The sequence below is a fragment of the Halichoerus grypus genome, chromosome 7, assembly GCF_964656455.1.
Source record: "Halichoerus grypus chromosome 7, mHalGry1.hap1.1, whole genome shotgun sequence".
In the NCBI taxonomy this organism is placed as follows: Eukaryota; Metazoa; Chordata; class Mammalia; order Carnivora; family Phocidae; genus Halichoerus; species Halichoerus grypus.
In genome coordinates this window covers 123,021,266-123,039,848 of record NC_135718.1, presented here as the reverse complement: position 1 = coordinate 123,039,848, position 18,583 = coordinate 123,021,266, and the positions used below count along the sequence as shown (strand labels likewise).

The window sequence follows — 18,583 nt, the reverse complement described above, 5'->3', positions numbered from 1 at the left end:
GGTGCTCAGAGCTGGGTTTCAGTTGGGAAAGCACCAGAGATTGGTCCACCCGCCCCAACCTGCAAAGCTGGAGGGTGTTGCAGAAGCTGGACTGTAAACACTAGCAAATATTGACAGAAGTAAGGGTCATGGCTAAACCCTCTGGTCCAAGTCTTTTGTAGCAGGATAAGCCTGCAATTCAAAGGAACTGGTCAACTGGATTTGCATAACGGAACCCTGGCGATTTCTAAAACTGAGTTTTAAAACTGGCAGCTGGTCAGCCTCTCCCCCGCTGCGTGTTTTTGCAGAATCCCTCCCTGTACTAATTTCCTCATAGCTGTTCATATTTCCTGCTGTAGGATTTTTTTTTTCTTTTTTAATTCTTCCAAGGAAGAGAAATCAGGACAACCTCTTCTCTAGGAGGGAAGTGGTTGGTGTCCTAAGTGGTGTGAGAAGATCTATTTTGATCCAAACCAGGTGTTGTCTGGTTTGGGTTCATTCCAGCCTGGGTCAAGCAACTGATCACAAGATGGTTTTTCCGTTTGTGTGCTATCTTGTGGTTGTGTGGCTGATTTCTGCCTCAGATGGTGCGTATGCTTAAGATTGGATTATAGGGTACTTGATATCGGTCTATGGGTTATGAGGCATTCTGTCTAGGGTTTTAATGAAATTTAAATTAATGAAATTTAAATTAATGAAAGGTATTTCATTTATTGAAAAATCTCAAATTACTTGGCCTAATGCTCTGTACTCAGTAGGAGCTTAGTAAATTTTTTTTTTTTTTTAATTTCATTTATTTGACAAGGAGTGGGAGAGAGAGCAAGAGAGGGAGAGAGAGAGAGCATGAGCAGGGGGGAACGGCAGAGGGAGAGGGAAAGCAGGCTCCCCCCTGAGCAGGGAGCCTAATGCAGGGCTCAATTCCAGGACCCTGGGATCATGACCTGAAGGCAGAGACTTAACCAGCTGAGCTACCCAGGTGCCACAGGGGCTTAGTAAATATTTAATGATGATTCTGCTCTATGACGTGGATGGTTAACTGTTTACTTTCTTTTTCTGTTCTGGGAGCAAAAAGTACCAATTTCAAAATCTGGAGAAGTCTTATCTGTTATACACTCCAGGAATGCTCTTTGGAAAGGGGATTGTTTCTTTAGGGGTAAATAACATGGCTGAATTTGAGTGAATCCAGTTATCCTTTTGGAAACAAAACTTCGGGAATTATTGGGAAGGGAGGGGAGTGGATGGACATAGACATGGAAGAGAACAAGGAATCAGAATCCATAATCCAGCAAAAAGACACTTGGATGGCGGTCTAACAGGGCTTCCTCACAGCACATGATATGTCAAGTGACTCTGTTATCTTTCTCCTTCCAATAGAGAGCTGTCCAGAAGTTTCCGCAGTGGAAAATGGCATAATTGTTATAGAGGAGGGAGAAGGACAAATTCTGGGGACTTACGTTTGTATCAAGGGCTACCACCTGGTAGGAGAGAAAACCCTTTTTTGCAATGCCTCTACGGAGTGGAATGCTCCTGTTCCCACATGTCGACGTAAGTTTGATCTTCCTCTTTCTTTGTATATCTTCTTATCCGACTTGATTCTTTCACATCCTACTTCCAGCAGGCCATGTTCAAACTATAAGAAAAAAATTCTCAGGGCGCTTGGGTGGCTCAATTGGTTAAGCATCTGCCTTCAGTTCAGCTCATGATCCCAGGGTCCTGGAATCGAGCCCCGCATCAGGCTCCCTGCTCAAGGGAAGCCTGCTTCTCCCTCTCCCTCTCCCTCTGCTACTCCCTCTGCTTGTGCTTGCTTGCTCTCTGTCTCTCTCTCTCTGTCAAAAAAAAAAAAAAAAAAAAAAGAAAGAAAGAAAGAAAGAAAAATTTCTCAATTTCTAGGAATTCATTTTTAAAGCACTCTAGGATAGAACTTCTCTTAGAAGCTACATGATCAGCTCTTGCTCAGTCCTGATTACACTAATTAATTAAGTGAATTAATAGACACAATCAACCTGCAGGAAGAAAAGGATTTCTTCCATATATTAAAACTACCTTTTTGGGGGCTATAATTTGTTTAATATCATACTCCTTTAAAATTTTTATGTTTTAAAAAATTTTAAACATATACAAAAGACGGAAGAGTAAAATCAACTCAACAATTATCCACATATAACTAATCTTTTATCTTCTATAATTCTGTTTTGCATTATTATTTTGAAGTAAATATGTCATATTCTATTTCATCCATTATATAACTTTCAAATTGGGAAAAATTTATGTTCTCAATTTACAGAGGTGATAACTGAGATCCAAGTGATTTGCTCAAGTTCACAAAACTCATTTGTGGTGTCTGTAGAGACAGAGAGTCACTAGTCAATATCCTCATTATTATTACTATTTTTAGGACTAACTGGGTTTGTTCTCCACACCAATATGTTTATCCTTTATTTATATGACCAAATTCAACTCTCTCTGCATTCTCTCCTGTTTTTTTTCACTGGGAAAAGCAAAATGAAACAAAGTAAAACATGATGAGTGGTGTGTACATTTCACTGGGTGAGAAGGAAGGGAACCCTTGCCTCAAACATAGGGTGATCAAAAACTGTTGATCAACTGTTGATAAACACACTGTTGATCATTTCCAGTTCTAGGCTTAATTACTTTTAGTAAGTTCAAGTGCCAACTGTCACCCTTGTGCATGACCAAGACCTTTCCTGGCCACTCTCAGGCCAACCTACTCTCTTCGCATCCAGCATCGATACAGTTTGGTACTAGGTACCAGCGCAGTTTGTAGTCCCTATTAAAAAGCACTGTTTTAGAGGGGCGGAGCAAGATGGCAGAGGAGTAGGAGACCTGGATTTCGTCTGGTCCCAGGAATTCAGCTGGATAGGGATCAAACCATTCTGAACACCTACAAACTCAATAGGAGATCGAAGAAAAGAATAGCAACAACTCTGAACAGAAAAGTGACCACTTTCTGGAAGGTAGGACGTGCGGAGAAGTGAATCCGAGGCAATATTCGAGAGGATAGACAGCGGGGGAGGGGGCCTCCGTGGCCGCTTCTGGCAGGTGATAGAGCCGCGGAGCACAAAATTGGAACTTTTAGAAGTTGGCTCTGCTGAGGGACGTCGCTCCGGTGGCTAAGCGAGGGATGGAACCCTTGCGGGACAGTGTGGTCTCAGGACCCTCGGGGTCACAGAAGGACCGGGGGTGCCTGAGTGCGGCAGAGCTCCCAGGTATCGGAGCAGGTAAGCCGGCTGCAGAGACGCAGCCGACACGTGGGCTCTCAGCTCGGGGTTGCCATAAACCGTGATCCGCGGCACAGTCGGGCCACTGCTCCCCCAGTAGGAACCCAACAAGCGGCAGATCCGGGGAGACTCCCCTTCGTCCCCCGGGAGGAGCGGCGCGGGAGCGCACCACAGGGATCTGCTGGGTTTGGAGACTCCACACGGGGTCGGGTGCCAGAGATAGAAACACGCGGTCACAGGCTGGGTGAGCACGGAGTGCGGCCGGAGACCGGGGAGACGGGAGTGACTGTCTGCTTTTCTCTGGGGGCTCACTGAGGAGCGGGGCCCTGAGTTCTTGGCTCCTCCGGGGCGGAGATTGGGAGGCCGCCATTTTCACTCTCCGCCTCCAAAGCTGTACCGAAAGCTTGCAGGGAACAAAAGCTCCTGAGAGCAAACCCGAGCAGATTACTTAGCCCGACCCGGCAAGGGCGGGGCAATTCCACCTCCGGCAAAGACATTTGGGAACCACGGCAACAGGCCCCTCCCCCAGAAGATCAGCGAGAACAGCCAGCCAAGACCAAGTTTACTGATCAATGAGAACGGCAGAACTCCAGCGCTAGGGGAATACTGCACATAGAATTCATGGCTTTTTTTACCATGATTCTTTAGTCTTTCGAAGTTAATTTTTTTTTAACTGTCTTTTTTTTTTGAATTTTTCTTTTTCCCTTTTTCAACCAACATCTTATCAATCCCTTTTTTAAAAAAATTTTTTATTTTTCATTTTTAGGGTCATATTCTATCCCTTCATAGTAGTTACCCTTATTTTTGGCATATATATATATGTTGTTCTCTCTTTAAAATTTTGAGATACAGTTTCTTCTAACAGATCAAAATATACCCTAAATCTCTAGTGTCTGGCTTTGTTCTACTCTCCTGCCTGATCACATTCTCTCCTTTTTTTCTCTTTTTTTTAAAAATCCTCTTCTTTCTTTTTTCAAACAACTCCTTATCAATTCCTTTTATAAAATTTTTTATAATTTTAATCTTCACAGTCATATTCCATCCCTTCATCATATCAATGCTTATTTTTGTACACATGTAAGTTTTTCTTTCTTTAAAATTTTGGGGAGCACTTTCCTCTAACAGACCAAAATACACCCAAAATCTAGTGTATGGCACTGATCTATGCACCAGCCTGCTCATATTTGATCATATTCTGGGTTTTTTTTTTGTTTTGTTCTGTTTTTGTTTGTTTTTATCTTTTTCTTTTTCTTTTTTCTTTCTTTCCCTTTCTTTTCCCCCAGCTTCAGGTCTTTTCTGATTGGTTTAGAGTATATTTTCTGGGGACATTGTTACCCTGTTAGCATTTTGTTCTCTCATTAATCTATTCTCCTCTGGACAAAATGACAAGATGGAAAAAATCACCTCAACAAAAAGAACAAGAGGGAGGTAGTACCGACTGCCAGGGACCTACTCAATATGGACATTAGTATGATGTCAGATCTAGAGTTCAGAATCATGACTTTAAAGATACTAGCTGGGCTTGAAAAAAGCATGGAAGTTATTAGAGAAACCTTTTCTGGAGAAATAAAAGAACTAAAATCTAACCAAGTCGAAATCAAAAAGGCTATTAATGAGGTGCAATCAAAAATGGGGGCGCTAACTGCTAGGATAAATGAGGCAGAAGAGAGAATCGGTGATATAGAAGACCAAATGATGGAAAATAAAGAAGCTGAGAAAAAGAGAGATAAACAACTACTGGATCACGAGGGCAGAATTCAAGAGATAAGCGATACCATAAGACGAAACAACATTAGAATAATTGGGATCCCAAAAGAAGAAGAAAGAGAGAGAAGGGCAGAAGGTATATTGGAGCAAATTATAGCAGAGAACTTCCCTAATTTGGGGAAGGAAACAGGCATCAAAATCCAGGAGGCACAGAGAACCCCTCTCAAAATCAATAAAAATAGGTCAACACCCTGACATCTAATAGTAAAACTTACGAGTCTCAGAGACAAAGAGAAAATCCTGAAAGCAGCTCAGGAGGAGAGATATGTAACCTACAATGGTAGAAACATTAGATTGGCAACAGACCTATCCACAGAGACCTGGCAGGCCAGAAAGGACTGGCATGATATATTCAGAGCACTAAATGAGAAAAATATGCAGCCAAGAATACTGTATCCAGCTAGGCTGTCATTGAAAATAGAAGGAGAGATAAAAAGCTTCCAGGACAAACAAAAACTAAAGGAATTTGCAAACATGAAACCAGCCCTACAAGAAATATTGAAAGGGGTCCTCTAAGCAAAGAGAGAGCCTAAAAGCAACATAGACCAGAAAGGAACACAGACAATATACAGTAACAGTCACCTTACAGGCAATACAATGGCACTAAATTCATATCTTTCAATAGTTACCCTGAATGTAAATGGGCTAAATGCCCCAATCAAAAGACACAGGCTATCAGATTGGATTAAAAAACAAGACCCATTGGGGCGCCTGGGTGGCTCAGTCATTAAGCGTCTGCCTTCGGCTCAGGTCATGATCCCAGGGTCCTGGGATCGAGTCCCACATCGGGCTCCTTGCTCAGCGGGGAGCCTACTTCTCCCTCTGCCGCTCCCTGCCACTCTGCCTACTTGTGATTCCTCTCTCTCTCTCTGTGTCAAATAAATAAATAAAATCTTTAAAAAAAAAAAAAAGACCCATCAATATGCTGTCTGCAAGAGACTCATTTTAGACCCAAAGACACCCCCAGATTGAAAGTGAGGGGGTGGAAAACCATTTACCATGCTAATGGACACCAAAAAAAAAGCTGGGTGGCAATCCTTCTATCAGACAAATTAGATTTTAAACCAAAGACTGTAATAAGAGATGAGGAAGGACACTATATCCTACTTAAAGGGTCTATCCAACAAGATCTAACAATTGTAAATATCTATGCCCCTAACATGGGAGCAGCCAATTACATAAGGCAATTAATAACAAAAGCAAAGAAACACATCAACAATACAGTAATACTGGAGGACTTTAACACCCCCCTCAATGAAATGGACAGATCATCTAAGCAAAAGATCAACAAGGAAATAAAGACTTTAAATGACACACCAGACCAAATGGACTTCACAGACATATTCAGAACATTCCATCCCAAAGCAACGGAATACACCTTCTTCTCTAGTGCCCATGGAACATTCTCCAGAATCGATCACATCCTAGGTCACAAATCAGGTCTCAACCAGTACCAAAAGATTGGGATCATTCCCTGCCTATTTTCAGACCACAATGCTTTGAAACTAGAACTCAATCACAAGAGGAAAGTCAGAAAGAACTCAAATACATGGAGGCTAAAGAGCATCCTACTAAAGAATGAACGGGTCAACCAGGAAATTAAAGAAGAATTTAAAAAATTCATGGAAACCAATGAAAATGAAAACACAACTGTTCAAAATCTTTGGGATGCAGCAAAGGCAGTCCTAAGAGGAAAGTATATAGCAATACAAGCCTTTCTCAAGAAACAGGAAAGGTCTCAAGTACACAACCTAACCCTACACCTAAAGGAGCTGGAGAAAGAACAGCAAATAAAGCCTAAACGCAGCAGGAGAAGAGAAATAATAAAGATCAGAGCAGAAATCAATGAAATAGAAACCACAAGAACAGTAGAACAGATCAACGAAACTAGGAGCTTGTTCTTTGAAAGAATTAACAAGATTGATAAACCCCTGGCCAGACTTATCAAAAAGAAAAGAGAAATGACCCAAATCAACAAAATCATGAATGAAAGAGGAGAGATCACAACCAACACCAAAGAAATACAAACAATTGTAAGAACATATTATGAGCAACTCTATGCCAGCAAATTAGATAACCTGGAAGAAATGGATGCATTCCTAGAGATGTATCAACTACCAAAACTGAACCAGGAAGAAATAGAAAACCTGAACAGACCTATAACCACTAAGGAAATTGAAGCAGTTATCAAAAATCTCCCAACAAACAAAAGCCCAGGGCCAGATGGCTTCCCAGGGGAATTCTACCAAACATTTCAAGAAGAATTAATACCTATTCTTCTGAAACTGTTCCAAAAAATAGAAATGGAAGGAAAACTTCCAAACTCATTTTAGGAGGCCACCATTACCTTGATCCCCAAACCAGACAAAGACCCCATCAAAAAGGAGAATTACAGACCAATATCCCTGATGAACATGGATGCAAAAATTCTCACCAAAATACTAGCCAGTAGGATCCAACAGTACATTAAAAGGATTATTCACCATGACCAAGTGGGATTTATCCCTGGGCTGCAAGATTGGTTCAACATCCGCAAATCAATCAACGTGATACAATACATTAACAAAAGAAAGAACAAGAATCATATGATCCTCTCAATAGATGCAGAAAAAGCATTTGACAAAGTACAGCATCCTTTCTTGATCAAAACTCTTCAGAGTATAGGGATAGAGGGTACATACCTCAATATCATAAAAGCCATCTATGAGGGGCGCCTGGGTGGCTCAGTCGTTAAGCATCTGCCTTTGGCTCAGGTCATGATCCCAGAGTCCTGGGATTGAGCCCCGCATCGGGCTCCCTGTTCAGTGGGAAGCCTGCTTCTAGTTCTCCCCCTCCCTCTGCTTGTGTTCCCTCTCTTGCTGTGTCTCTCTCTGTCAAATAAATAAAATCTTAAAAAAAAAAAAAGCCATCTATGAAAAACCTACAGCAAATATCATTCTTAATGGGGAAAAACTGAGAGCTTTCCCCCTAAGGTCAGGAACGTGGCAGGGATGTCCACTATCACCACTGCTATTCAACATAGTATTAGAAGTCCTAGCCACAGCAATCAGACAACAAAAAGAAATCAAAGGCATCCAAATCGGCAAAGAAGAAGTCAAACTCTCACTCTTTGCAGATGATATGATAATTTATGTGGAAAACCCAAAAGACTCCACCCCAAAACTACTAGAACTCATACAGGAATTCAGTAAAGTGGCAGGATATAAAATCAATGCACAGAAATCAGTGGCATTCCTATCCACCAACAGCAAGACAGAAGAAAGAGAAATTAAGGAGTCGATCCCATTTACAATTGCACCCAAAACCATAAGATACCTAGGAATAAATCTAACCAAAGAGGCAAAGAATCTGTACTCAGAAAACTATAAAATACTCATGAAGGAAATTGAGGAAGACCCAAAGAAATGGAAAAACGTTCCATGCTCATGGATTGGAAGAACAAATATTGTGAAGATGTCAATGCTACCTAGAGCAATCTACACATTCAGTGCAATCCCCATCAAAATACCATCCATTTTTTTCAAAGAAATGGAACAAATAATCCTAAAATTGGTATGGAACCAGAAAAGACCCTGAATAGCCAGAGGAATGTTGAAAAAGAAAAGCAAAGCTGGCGGCATCACAATTCCGGACTTCCAGCTCTATTACAAAGCTGTCATCATCAAGACAGTATGGTACTGGCACAAAAACAGACACATAGATCAATGGAACAGAATAAAGAGCCCAGAAATGGACCCTCAACTCTATGGTCAACGAATCTTCGACAAAGCAGGAAAGAATGTCCGATGGAAAAAAGACAGTCTCTTCAACAAATGGTGTTGGGAAAATTGGACAGCCACATGCAGAAGAATGAAACTGGACCATTTTCTTACACCACACACAAAAATAGACTCCAAATGGTTGAAAGACCTAAATGTGAGACAGGACTCCATCAAAATCCTAAAGGAGAACAAGGCAGCAACCTCTTCGACCTCAGCCGCAGCAATTTCTTCCTAGAAACATCGCCAAAGGCAAGGGAAGCAAGGGCAAAAATGAACTATTGGGACTTCATCAAGATAAAAAGCTTTTGCACAGCAAAAGAAACAGTCAACAAAACCAAAAGACAACCAACAGAATGGGAGAAGATATTTGCAAAGGACATATCAGATAAAGAGCTAGTATCCAAAATCTATAAAGAACTTATCAAACTCAACACCCAAAGAACAAAGAATCCAATCAAGAAATGGGCAGAAGACATGAACAGACATTTTTCCAAAGAAGACATCCAAATGGCCAACAGACACATGAAAAAGTGCTCAACATCGCTTGGCATCAGGGAAATCCAAATCAAAACCTCAATGAGAATCACCTCACACCAGTCAAGAGTGGCTAAAATTAACAAGTCAGGAAATGACAGACGTTGGGGGGGATGCAGAGAAAGGGAAACCCTCCTACACTGTTGGTGGGAATGCAAGCTGGTGCAGCCACTCTGGAAAACAGTATGGAGGTTCCTCAAAAAGTTGAAAATAGAGCTACCATATGATCCAGCAATTGCACTACTGGGTATTTACCCCAAAGACACAAATGTAGGGATCCGAAGGGGTACGTGCACCCCGATGTTTATAGCAGCAATGTCCACAATAGCCAAACTGTGGAAAGAGCCAAGATGTCCATCGACAGATGAATGGATAAAGAAGAGGTGGTATATATATACAATGGAATATTATGCAGCCATCAAAAGGAATGAGATCTTGCCATTTGCAATGACGTGGATGGAACTGGAGGGTGTTATGCTGAGCGAAATAAGTCAATCAGAGAAAGACATGTGTCATATGACCTCACTGATATGAGGAATTCTTAATCTCAGGAAACAAACTGAGGGTTGCTGGAGTGGGGGGTGGGGTGGGGTGGGAGGAATGGGGTGGCTGGGTGATAGACACTGGGGAGGGTATGTGCTATGATGAGCGCTGTGAATTGTGCAAGACTGTTGAATCACAGATCTGTACCTCTGAAACAAATAATGCAATATATGTTAAGAAAAAAAAAAAAGAAGATAGCAGGAGGGGAAGAATGAAGGGGGGAATCAGAGGGGAGACAAACCATGAGAGACGTTGGACTCTGAAAAACAAACTGAGGGTTCTAGAGGGGAGGGGGGTGGGAGGATGGGTTAGCCTGGTGATGGGTATTGGGGAGGGCACGCTCTGCATGGAGCACTGGGTGTTATGCACAAACAATGAATCATGGAACAGTATATCAAAAACTACTGATGTAATGTATGGTGATTAACATAACAATAAAAAAATTTTTTAAAAAAAGCACTGTTTTAGTTCTGACTTCTGATTTCTCAGTGAAGTTGGAGGTCTCACCTTTGTAGTGGTGTCCTCTCAGATCATTTCCTGTTTTCTTCCTCAGTGGGCCACTGTCCTGACCCGGTGCTGGTGAACGGCGAACCCAGCTCCCTGGGTCCTGTGAATGTGAGTGACAAAATCACTTTTAAGTGCAATGAGCACTATATCCTCAAGGGCAGCAGTTGGAGTCGGTGCCTGGCCAACCACACCTGGATGCCTTCCTTACCCGTCTGCAAAAGCAGTGAGTGCAAATCCAAAGATACCAATCAGATACCTCATTTTCTGTACCTGGGAAGCTTTGGGAGCTAGGAAGCAGCCCAGAAACAAGTGGGGCTCACAGAGCCAAGCCTCACCTCGAATGATGTGTTCCAGTGAAACGAACAGCATCCAAAAAATAAACGCTTCTGTCCCCCCCCACCCCCCCCTTCAGGTAGGATTCCTGTCCTACTAAGTCCAACACGGGATAGTTTGGGGAATCTGACATTTGAAAAAAAAAATTCATGATAATGACTTGAAGTTCTTATTTGAAGAATACATAAAAACAGGGGAAAAGGGACCATAACTCATCCACTGCAAAATTACATAAAATAAGAGTTGGAAAGTATCTCCTTCTGACACGGTAATTCACAGCTCTCAGAGGGACTTAGCTGGTTGTGTTTGTTTCATGACTTTTATGTTTATGCAGACATTTTAAACAAACAAAAGCATACACACATATCTACACACATATATACCTACAAAAATGGGACTTTATGTATTTTTTTAATTGCTTTTTTTGGTGTAACATTATACATGGTAATCTTTTTTCAGATCAGTGTATGTGACTCTATCTCCTGCTTTTTTTTTTTCTATCTCCTGCTTTTAAATAATAATGTGGCTATACCACATTATTATTCCACATCTCTAGTATTGATGAACATTTATTCTATTTCTGTATTTTTGCTATTACAAAAATGCTAAAATGAATGTTATATTTATAGATACACATACATATATTTTTATGTCTATGCTATTATTTCTGTAGTCTAGATTCCTAGAATGATTGGTGGGTCACAGGATATATTTATTTGCCAAATAAACTTAGAAGATCCAAGAAATTCTACCAAAAAATGTTATTCTTGGACAAAAAGTAAATATTGAAAAATCAATAGTATTACTTTCTTTTTTTTAAATTTAATTTAATTTTATTATGTTATGTTAGTCACCATACATTATATCATTAGTTTTTGATGCGGTGATCCATGATTCATTGTTTTCGTATAACACCCAGTGCTCCATGCAGTATGTGCCCTCCTTAATACCCATCACCAGGCTTTCTAACAATAATTATGAGATGAATACTGAAATGTAAAATAGTTTCACTCATGAGACCTATATGAAAACTTACTGAAGGACATAAAATAAGACTTAAATAAAAGAAAAGATATGCCATGATCCTGGATGGATAGACTGGTATTACAATGTAATTCTAACCAGAATTTCAAATTTAAAAATATAAAACAAAAAATTAAGTTTATTTGGAAGGGTACATATCTAACATTACAGATTTATTTACTTAAGGACTTAATTTTTTAGACCACTTCTAGTTTCATAATAAAACTGAGGGAAAGGTACAGAGATTTCCCATATACTCCCCACCCCCACACATGCATGTTATCGACATCATTCACCGAATAGTACCTTTTTTTTTTTTAAACCAAGGATGAACCAATATTGACATATCATGATCACCCCAAATCCATAGTTACCTAAGGACTCACTCTTGGTGTTGTACATTCAGTGGGTTTGGACATAAGCATAATGACATATATCTACCATTATAATATCATATAGAGTATTTTTGCTGCCCTAAAAATCCTCTGTGCTCCATTTATCATCTCTCTACTTCCCCTACCCCTATCAACCACTGACCTTTTTTTTCTTGTTATTATGTTCAACTAGCCATCATTAGTTTTTGTTGTAGTGTTCAGCGATTCATTAGTTGCATATAACACCCACGGCTCATGACCACACGTGCCCTCCTTAATACCCATCACCCGGTTATCCCATCCCCCTCCCCCACTCCCTACTGTAACCCTCAGTTTGGTTCCCGGAGTCCAGAGTCTCTCATGGTTTGTCTCCCTCTCTGATTTCTTCCCATTCAGTTTTCTCTCCATTCCCCTGTGGTCCTCCACGCTAGTCCTTATGTTCCACATATAAGTGAAACCGTATGATAATTGTCTTTCTCTGCTTGACTTATTTCAATTAGCATAATACCCTCCAGTTCCATCCATGTTGATGTAAACAATAGGTATTCATCCTTTCTGATGGCTGAGTAATATTCCATTGTGTATATGAACCACATCTTCTTTATCTATTCGTCTATTGAAGGGCATCTCGGCTCCTTCCACAGTTTGGCTATTGTGGATATTGCTGCTATGAACATTGGGGTACATGTGACCCTTCTTTTCACTACATCTGTATCTTTGGGGTAAATACCTAGTAGTGCAATTGTTGGGTTGTAGGGTAGCTCTATTTTTAACATCCTGAGGAACCTCCATACTGTTCTCCAGAGTGGCTGCACCAGTTTGCATTCCCACCAACAGTGTAAGAGGGTTCCCCTTTCTCCACATCCTCGCCAACACTTGTTTCCGGTCTTGTTAATTTTTGCCATTCTGACTGGTGGAAGGTGGTATCTCATAGTTTTGATTTGTATTTCCCTGATGGCTACTGATGTTGAACATTTTTTTGGGTCTGTTAGCCATTTGTATGTCTTCTTTGGAGAGGTGTCTGTTGATATCTTCTGACATTTTTATTGTTTCCATAGTTTTGCCTTTTCCATGGTATCATATATTTAGAATCATATAGTATGTAGCCTTTTCAGATTTTTTTTTTTTTTTTTTTTTACTTAGTAATAGGCATTTAAATTTCCTCCATTTCTTTTCATGGCTTGATAGCTCATTTTCTTTTATCAAATAATACCCTATTTCTGGATGTACCACAGTTTATTGATCCATTCACCTTTTTTTTTTTTATTATGTTCAATTAGCCAACATATAATACATCATTAATTTTTGATGTAGTGTTCAGCAATTCATTAGTTGTGTATAACACCCTGTGCTCATGACCACATGTGCCCTCCTTAATACCCATCACCCGGTTAGTTCTGAAGGACATCTTGGTTGCTTCCAAAGTTTGGCAATTATGAATAAAGCTGCTATAGATATCAGGTGCAGGTTTTCGTGGGGACATAAGTTTTCAACTCCTTTGGATAAATACCAATGAGTGCAATTGTTGGATCTTGTATATTTAGTTTTGTGAGAAACCATCAAACTCTCTTCCAGAGTGGTTATGTCATTTTGCATTCCCACCAGTGATGTATGAGAGATCTTGTTGCTCCACATCCTCATCAGCATTTGGTGTCGTCAGCATTCCAGATTTTGGCCATTCTCATAGCTGTGTAGTGGTATCTCATTGTTTTAATTTGCATTTCCTGATGACATATGCTCATTTTCCCTCTGTATATCTTCTTTGGTGAGGTGTCTGTTAAGGTCTTTGGCCCACTTTTAAATCAGATTGTTTTCTTATTGTTGAGTTTTAAGAGTTCTTTGTATATTTTGGATAACAGTCCTTTATAAGATTTGTCTTTTGAAAGTATTTTCTCCCAGCCTCTGGCTGGTTTTCTCATTCTCTTGATATGTCTTTCATAGCACAGAAGTTTTAAATTTTAATGAATTCCAGCTGATTAATTATTTCATGGATGGTGTCTTTACTGTTATATCTAAAAAGGCTTCCTTCCCTATACCCAAGGTCATCTAGGTTTTCTCCTACATTATCTTCTAGGTGTTTCATAGTTTTGTATTTTACATTCAAGCCTATGATCCATTTTGAGTTAATTTTTGTGAAGGATATAGTAGATAGGCAGTTTAAAAGCACAAACTACAGTTAGCCTCTTTTAGGGAGTTTGTGGTTACTTAAAACATGCATATATACAACACGCAGTTAAATTACAAGCATATACCATCATCATTAGTTTGACACAAGTTTAAAGTATTTATTTCTTCCAGGCTTTTCTGTTTTGCTCTCTTTTAATTTGATACTTCCTATCTAGCTCTGAAATGCAGAATCTGTCTTTTTGTGTTAGTTCATTGCCCAATTTTAGGGGAAGCTCCTGAGGTCCCTGAGTAAAACAGATTTTTTTCTGCTTAGACCCAAGATCTATATCATCTCCTTCAGTTCAAAACTGTACCCTTAAAAGTCACCAGAAGAGCACTGTATAAACTGGAGTTCCTTAATCAATTCATTTAAATTCTTTTCCTTTCCTCTATACAGCTTTGAACTCAGTTTTTGATCTTTTTTTAAATTCAATTAATTAACATATAATATATTATTGATTTCAGAGGTACAGGTCTGTGATTCTTCAGTCTTATATAATACCTAGTGCTCATTACAACACATACCCTCCCCAATGTCCATCACCTAGTTACCCCCATCCTCTCACTCCCTCCCCTCCAGCAACCCTCAGTTTGTTTCCTATGATTAAAAGTTTCTTATGGTTTGTCTTCCTCTCTGGTTTCGTCTTGTTTTATTTTTTCCTCTCTTCCCCTATGATCCTCTGTTTTGTTTCTTAAATTCCACATATCAGTGAGATCATATGATAATTGTCTTTCTCTGATTGACTTATTTCACTTAGCATAATACCCTAGAGTTCCATCCACGTCATTGCAAATGGCAAGATTTCATTTTTTTGGATGGCTGTGTAATATTCCATTGTATATATATATATATATATACACACACACCACATCTTCTTTATCCATTCATCTGTCGATGGACATCTGGGCTCTTTAAAAGTTATTTATTAACTGCTCGAAGAAAACACCTGTGTTGTAGAAAAAATACAGAAAACAAAAGAAAACATTTAATTACCTACAAACCTACTACCCATAAATAACAGAATACCTTGATATGTAATTTTCAGCCTTTTTTTCCGTTCATATATGTTTATGCATGAGTGTGTTTACAAAAATAGTATTATAAGCTATTATTTAATTACATTTCTATTTGTAGAAATAGTATTATCTACTATGTACTATAGTAATACATGTTCTTTTATGCTTTGCTGTTTTTACTCAACTTTTTGTTTTGAATAGTCGAATACAACTATTTGTATTTATATTTCCGTAAGTATACATCTGCATAATCATTCTTAATTTACACTTTAATCTGGATCACCATGTTTAGACTCATAATGTCAGAGCTCAAAGGAACTTTAGAGATAATATTATTTAAACTGCTCATCTTATAGCTTAGGAGGGAAGCCAAGAAGGATGAAATAGTGGTTAGTGGAAGAACCAAAATTCACAACATCTAATACTTTGTCCACCTCTCTTTATAGACTCCTCTTGTTTGCTCCCCTCTGCATTCTCCTTGTTTCTGCAGGTCTCATATCGCAAAATTCTGTCCCACAGAGAATGTCAGCCTCCATTTGAACTCACACCATTTATTTCCTGTCTCCGGGAGTTATTTCTCCCACCTCTACCTCTGGTTTAATTTTTTTTTTCTTGTCCACTGTCAGTCTCTACAACTTAAACTTCCTTTCCTCAAGCTCATGCCGATCAGATAGCACTCTCAAATTGCTAATGACTCAGAGGATAAGCAGGGGGAGGGGGTCTTTCCCATGGATAAATACCATTTGACCAGAAGGAAATGAATGGAGAATGTGTCCCCAGATCCCGCATGGACGGTTACAGTTAGGGGGTGCTGTTAATTGAGTACAACTCATGACTATCACTCTTGTACTCCTGTTTCTCAGGAGACTGTGGCCCTCCTGGGAATCCCGCTCATGGCTATTTTGAAGGAAGAGATTTCAACTCAGGTTCTACCATTACTTATCACTGTGAAGACAGGTAAGTGCATGCAGCCTTTCAAATGCAAGATCTTGCCCATTGACTGGTAGCATTGTTTTGGGGAATGACCCAGTCCATCTCACCTAACACCCAGATTTCCTACTCCCTCAGGAATCCGAGCTCATTCTGATTTTGAGAGTTGCTTTAGCCCACGGCCAGCTCTCCCTAATCTCTAGAAGATAGACTGATCCTTTTATTTATCCTAGAGAAGATATTTAAAATGTATATTTTTCTAAAGAATCTCAGAACAAAAACTCAAAGAAATATAGAACATATGGAACTGCAGAAAGAGTGATTTATTGATTGTTCCAGCCTGCTCCCCCCCAATCTGGTTTCCTATTTGCAGTTACTTGAATAATATATATATTCTTTAAAAAAAAAAAGAAAGAAAAAGAAAGAGAATGACTTATAGAGCCTTAATAACCTTACCTTAGACTACCTGATCACCCACCTTACAGACCTACTCTTTCCTTGGCTTCAGTCTTATTAACTCAGGGTCATGTCTCCACATTAACATTTCAATGTCATAATATACTCGTAGTGGACTTTGCCGTCAGCTCTTATGTTTTTCTGATTAAAAGCTGTAGCTCCTTCATAAGACTTATCTGAGGGTTATCTCTAGCTTTCCACTCCTTTTTAGAGGGTAGATGACAGATGCTTTTTTAAGTTATTGAATGATGACATGCTTCCTCCCTCACCCTCCCCACCCAACAACTGTGTAAACACACATATTCAGAATTTCTCACTTCTCCATGTTTTATGGGTTGAATTGTCACTTGGGTCCTCTCCGCCCCCAAGGAGAGTGGTTTTAGTTGATTACTGTTTGGTAATACTGAAATCACTTAAGCATGCATTAAGGCTCAGGGAGGTGGATTCTATCACAGTAGGAAATACTGAAATACAGCTATACAAAACCAGGCTTAGTTGCCCGGTTTAGAAGGTGGGAAGTCTAAGTGTTGTTGCCATTCTGATTTCTGTTCAGGTACCACTTAGTGGGCACACGGGACCAGCAGTGCATTGACGGGGAGTGGAGCAGTGCACTTCCAGTCTGTGAGTTGATCCAAGAAGCTCCCAAACCAATTCCACAGATGGAGTTTGAGAAGGCACTCGTAAGTAGTAGGCTTTTGTCTGTCTTGTTCACAGTTGTATCTCCAGGGCCTGGCATCACTCCTGGCTCATGCTCAGTAAATATCTGTTCAGTGGGGGATGTTTTTGAAGGGTTGGTTAGACAGGGGCTCATAAACTATTAACTCACATTTTTATATATGGAAGTTCTCATTCGCCACCATCATCACAAACACCTCATGAGACCTGTTGGTAGGAGTTATTGTCTCATGGACTTTACAGAGCAAGCTTTATAAACTCGTGTCTTAGACTTGTATGCACTGATGTGAAAAATCTCTAAAATTCTTCTAGATTCCAAAAACCACTGAACAAATCATTTTCACTGAGATCCCTCTTTTAGTTTATATTTATTGCTGGGATAATAATAAGTATCTAAAAGCCAGAAGATTTAAATGATTTATCATGTTGAAGACCCAGATTTGTATTTAAGCTGCTGGGTTCGGAGCCCCTAGTCAGGGACCTAACCACTACTCATTAGCTTCAGACTACACAGCTGGATCTCAGTTCTTAAGTTGTAGCTTAAAATTTTTTTTTCTTTTCTTCAGTTTGCCTTTCAGGAGAATAAAGAACTTTGCAAAGCCATAGAGAACTTTGTGCAAAGATTAAAGGAAAATGGCTTAACAATGGAGGAACTGAAATATTCTCTGGAAATAAAGAAAGTTGAGTTGGAGGCAAAAATGTTGTCCTAACATTGCAGCTGAGCAGACTGGGTAATAGAAATGCACCTATGAATAAATTTTCTCTTGGTTCTAAAACCGGTTTCAGATTTTTCTCTCATTAGACTGGAATGCGACTTCATAGAAATCAACTGCAGTTGCATAAAACACCGTGTGTGTGTGTGTGTGTGTGTGTGTGTGTGTGTGTGTGTTCTCAGAATGTGGAAAGACCAAGCGTGGTGGTTGTCTGTTTAAGACCAGAGGTTAGCAGCACATCAATGGGGAGTGAAGGGTCTAATTTCCTGTCTGTAAGGAGAATGGGAAACTCAGATCACAGCTAAGGGTATGTCTCATATTTTAATGAAACACGAATGGTGAGGCAAAAAATAACCTCAAATTAACCAAAACCTATGAAGCAAAAATCAACCTCTCAATTTGAGAAAATAGGTTCAGAACAGTTATATCCTTGAAATAACCTGTTGAGACAAAAGTAGAATTAGGACTTAAACTCTCTCTGAGTCTCCCCTATATCCTGTTTATGAAACCCAAGTTTCTAAATCTTCTGCAGTAATATTGCTTACCACCTTTGGATGAAACCCAGC

At 39.7% G+C, this 18,583-nt stretch overlaps 1 protein-coding gene across 1 annotated transcript; it reads left to right on the top strand.

Annotated features, from left to right (window-relative positions):
- Window positions 1-241: 241 nt before the first annotated feature.
- C4BPB (complement component 4 binding protein beta) lies at window positions 242-18,080 on the top strand. The gene is made up of 6 exons (XM_036118208.2): window positions 242-566; window positions 1,354-1,524; window positions 10,377-10,553; window positions 16,107-16,200; window positions 17,183-17,309; window positions 17,871-18,080. Exons 1-6 carry the CDS (start codon window positions 509-511, stop codon window positions 18,012-18,014), a joined length of 771 nt encoding a protein of 256 aa, XP_035974101.1. The 5' UTR covers window positions 242-508; the 3' UTR covers window positions 18,015-18,080.
- Window positions 18,081-18,583: the final 503 nt, after the last annotated feature.

What these genes read in the sequence shown, in the direction of transcription:
- C4BPB (XM_036118208.2), top strand. Translation starts at nt 509, where the DNA reads ATGGTTTTTCCGTTTGTGTGCTATCTTGTGGTTGTGTGGCTGATTTCT. An exon ending in ACTTATCACTGTGAAGACAG is followed by an intron (nt 16,201 to 17,182) that starts GTAAGTGCATGC and finishes ATTTCTGTTCAG; the next exon opens with GTACCACTTAGTGGGCACAC. An exon ending in TGGAGTTTGAGAAGGCACTC is followed by an intron (nt 17,310 to 17,870) that starts GTAAGTAGTAGG and finishes TCTTTTCTTCAG; the next exon opens with TTTGCCTTTCAGGAGAATAA.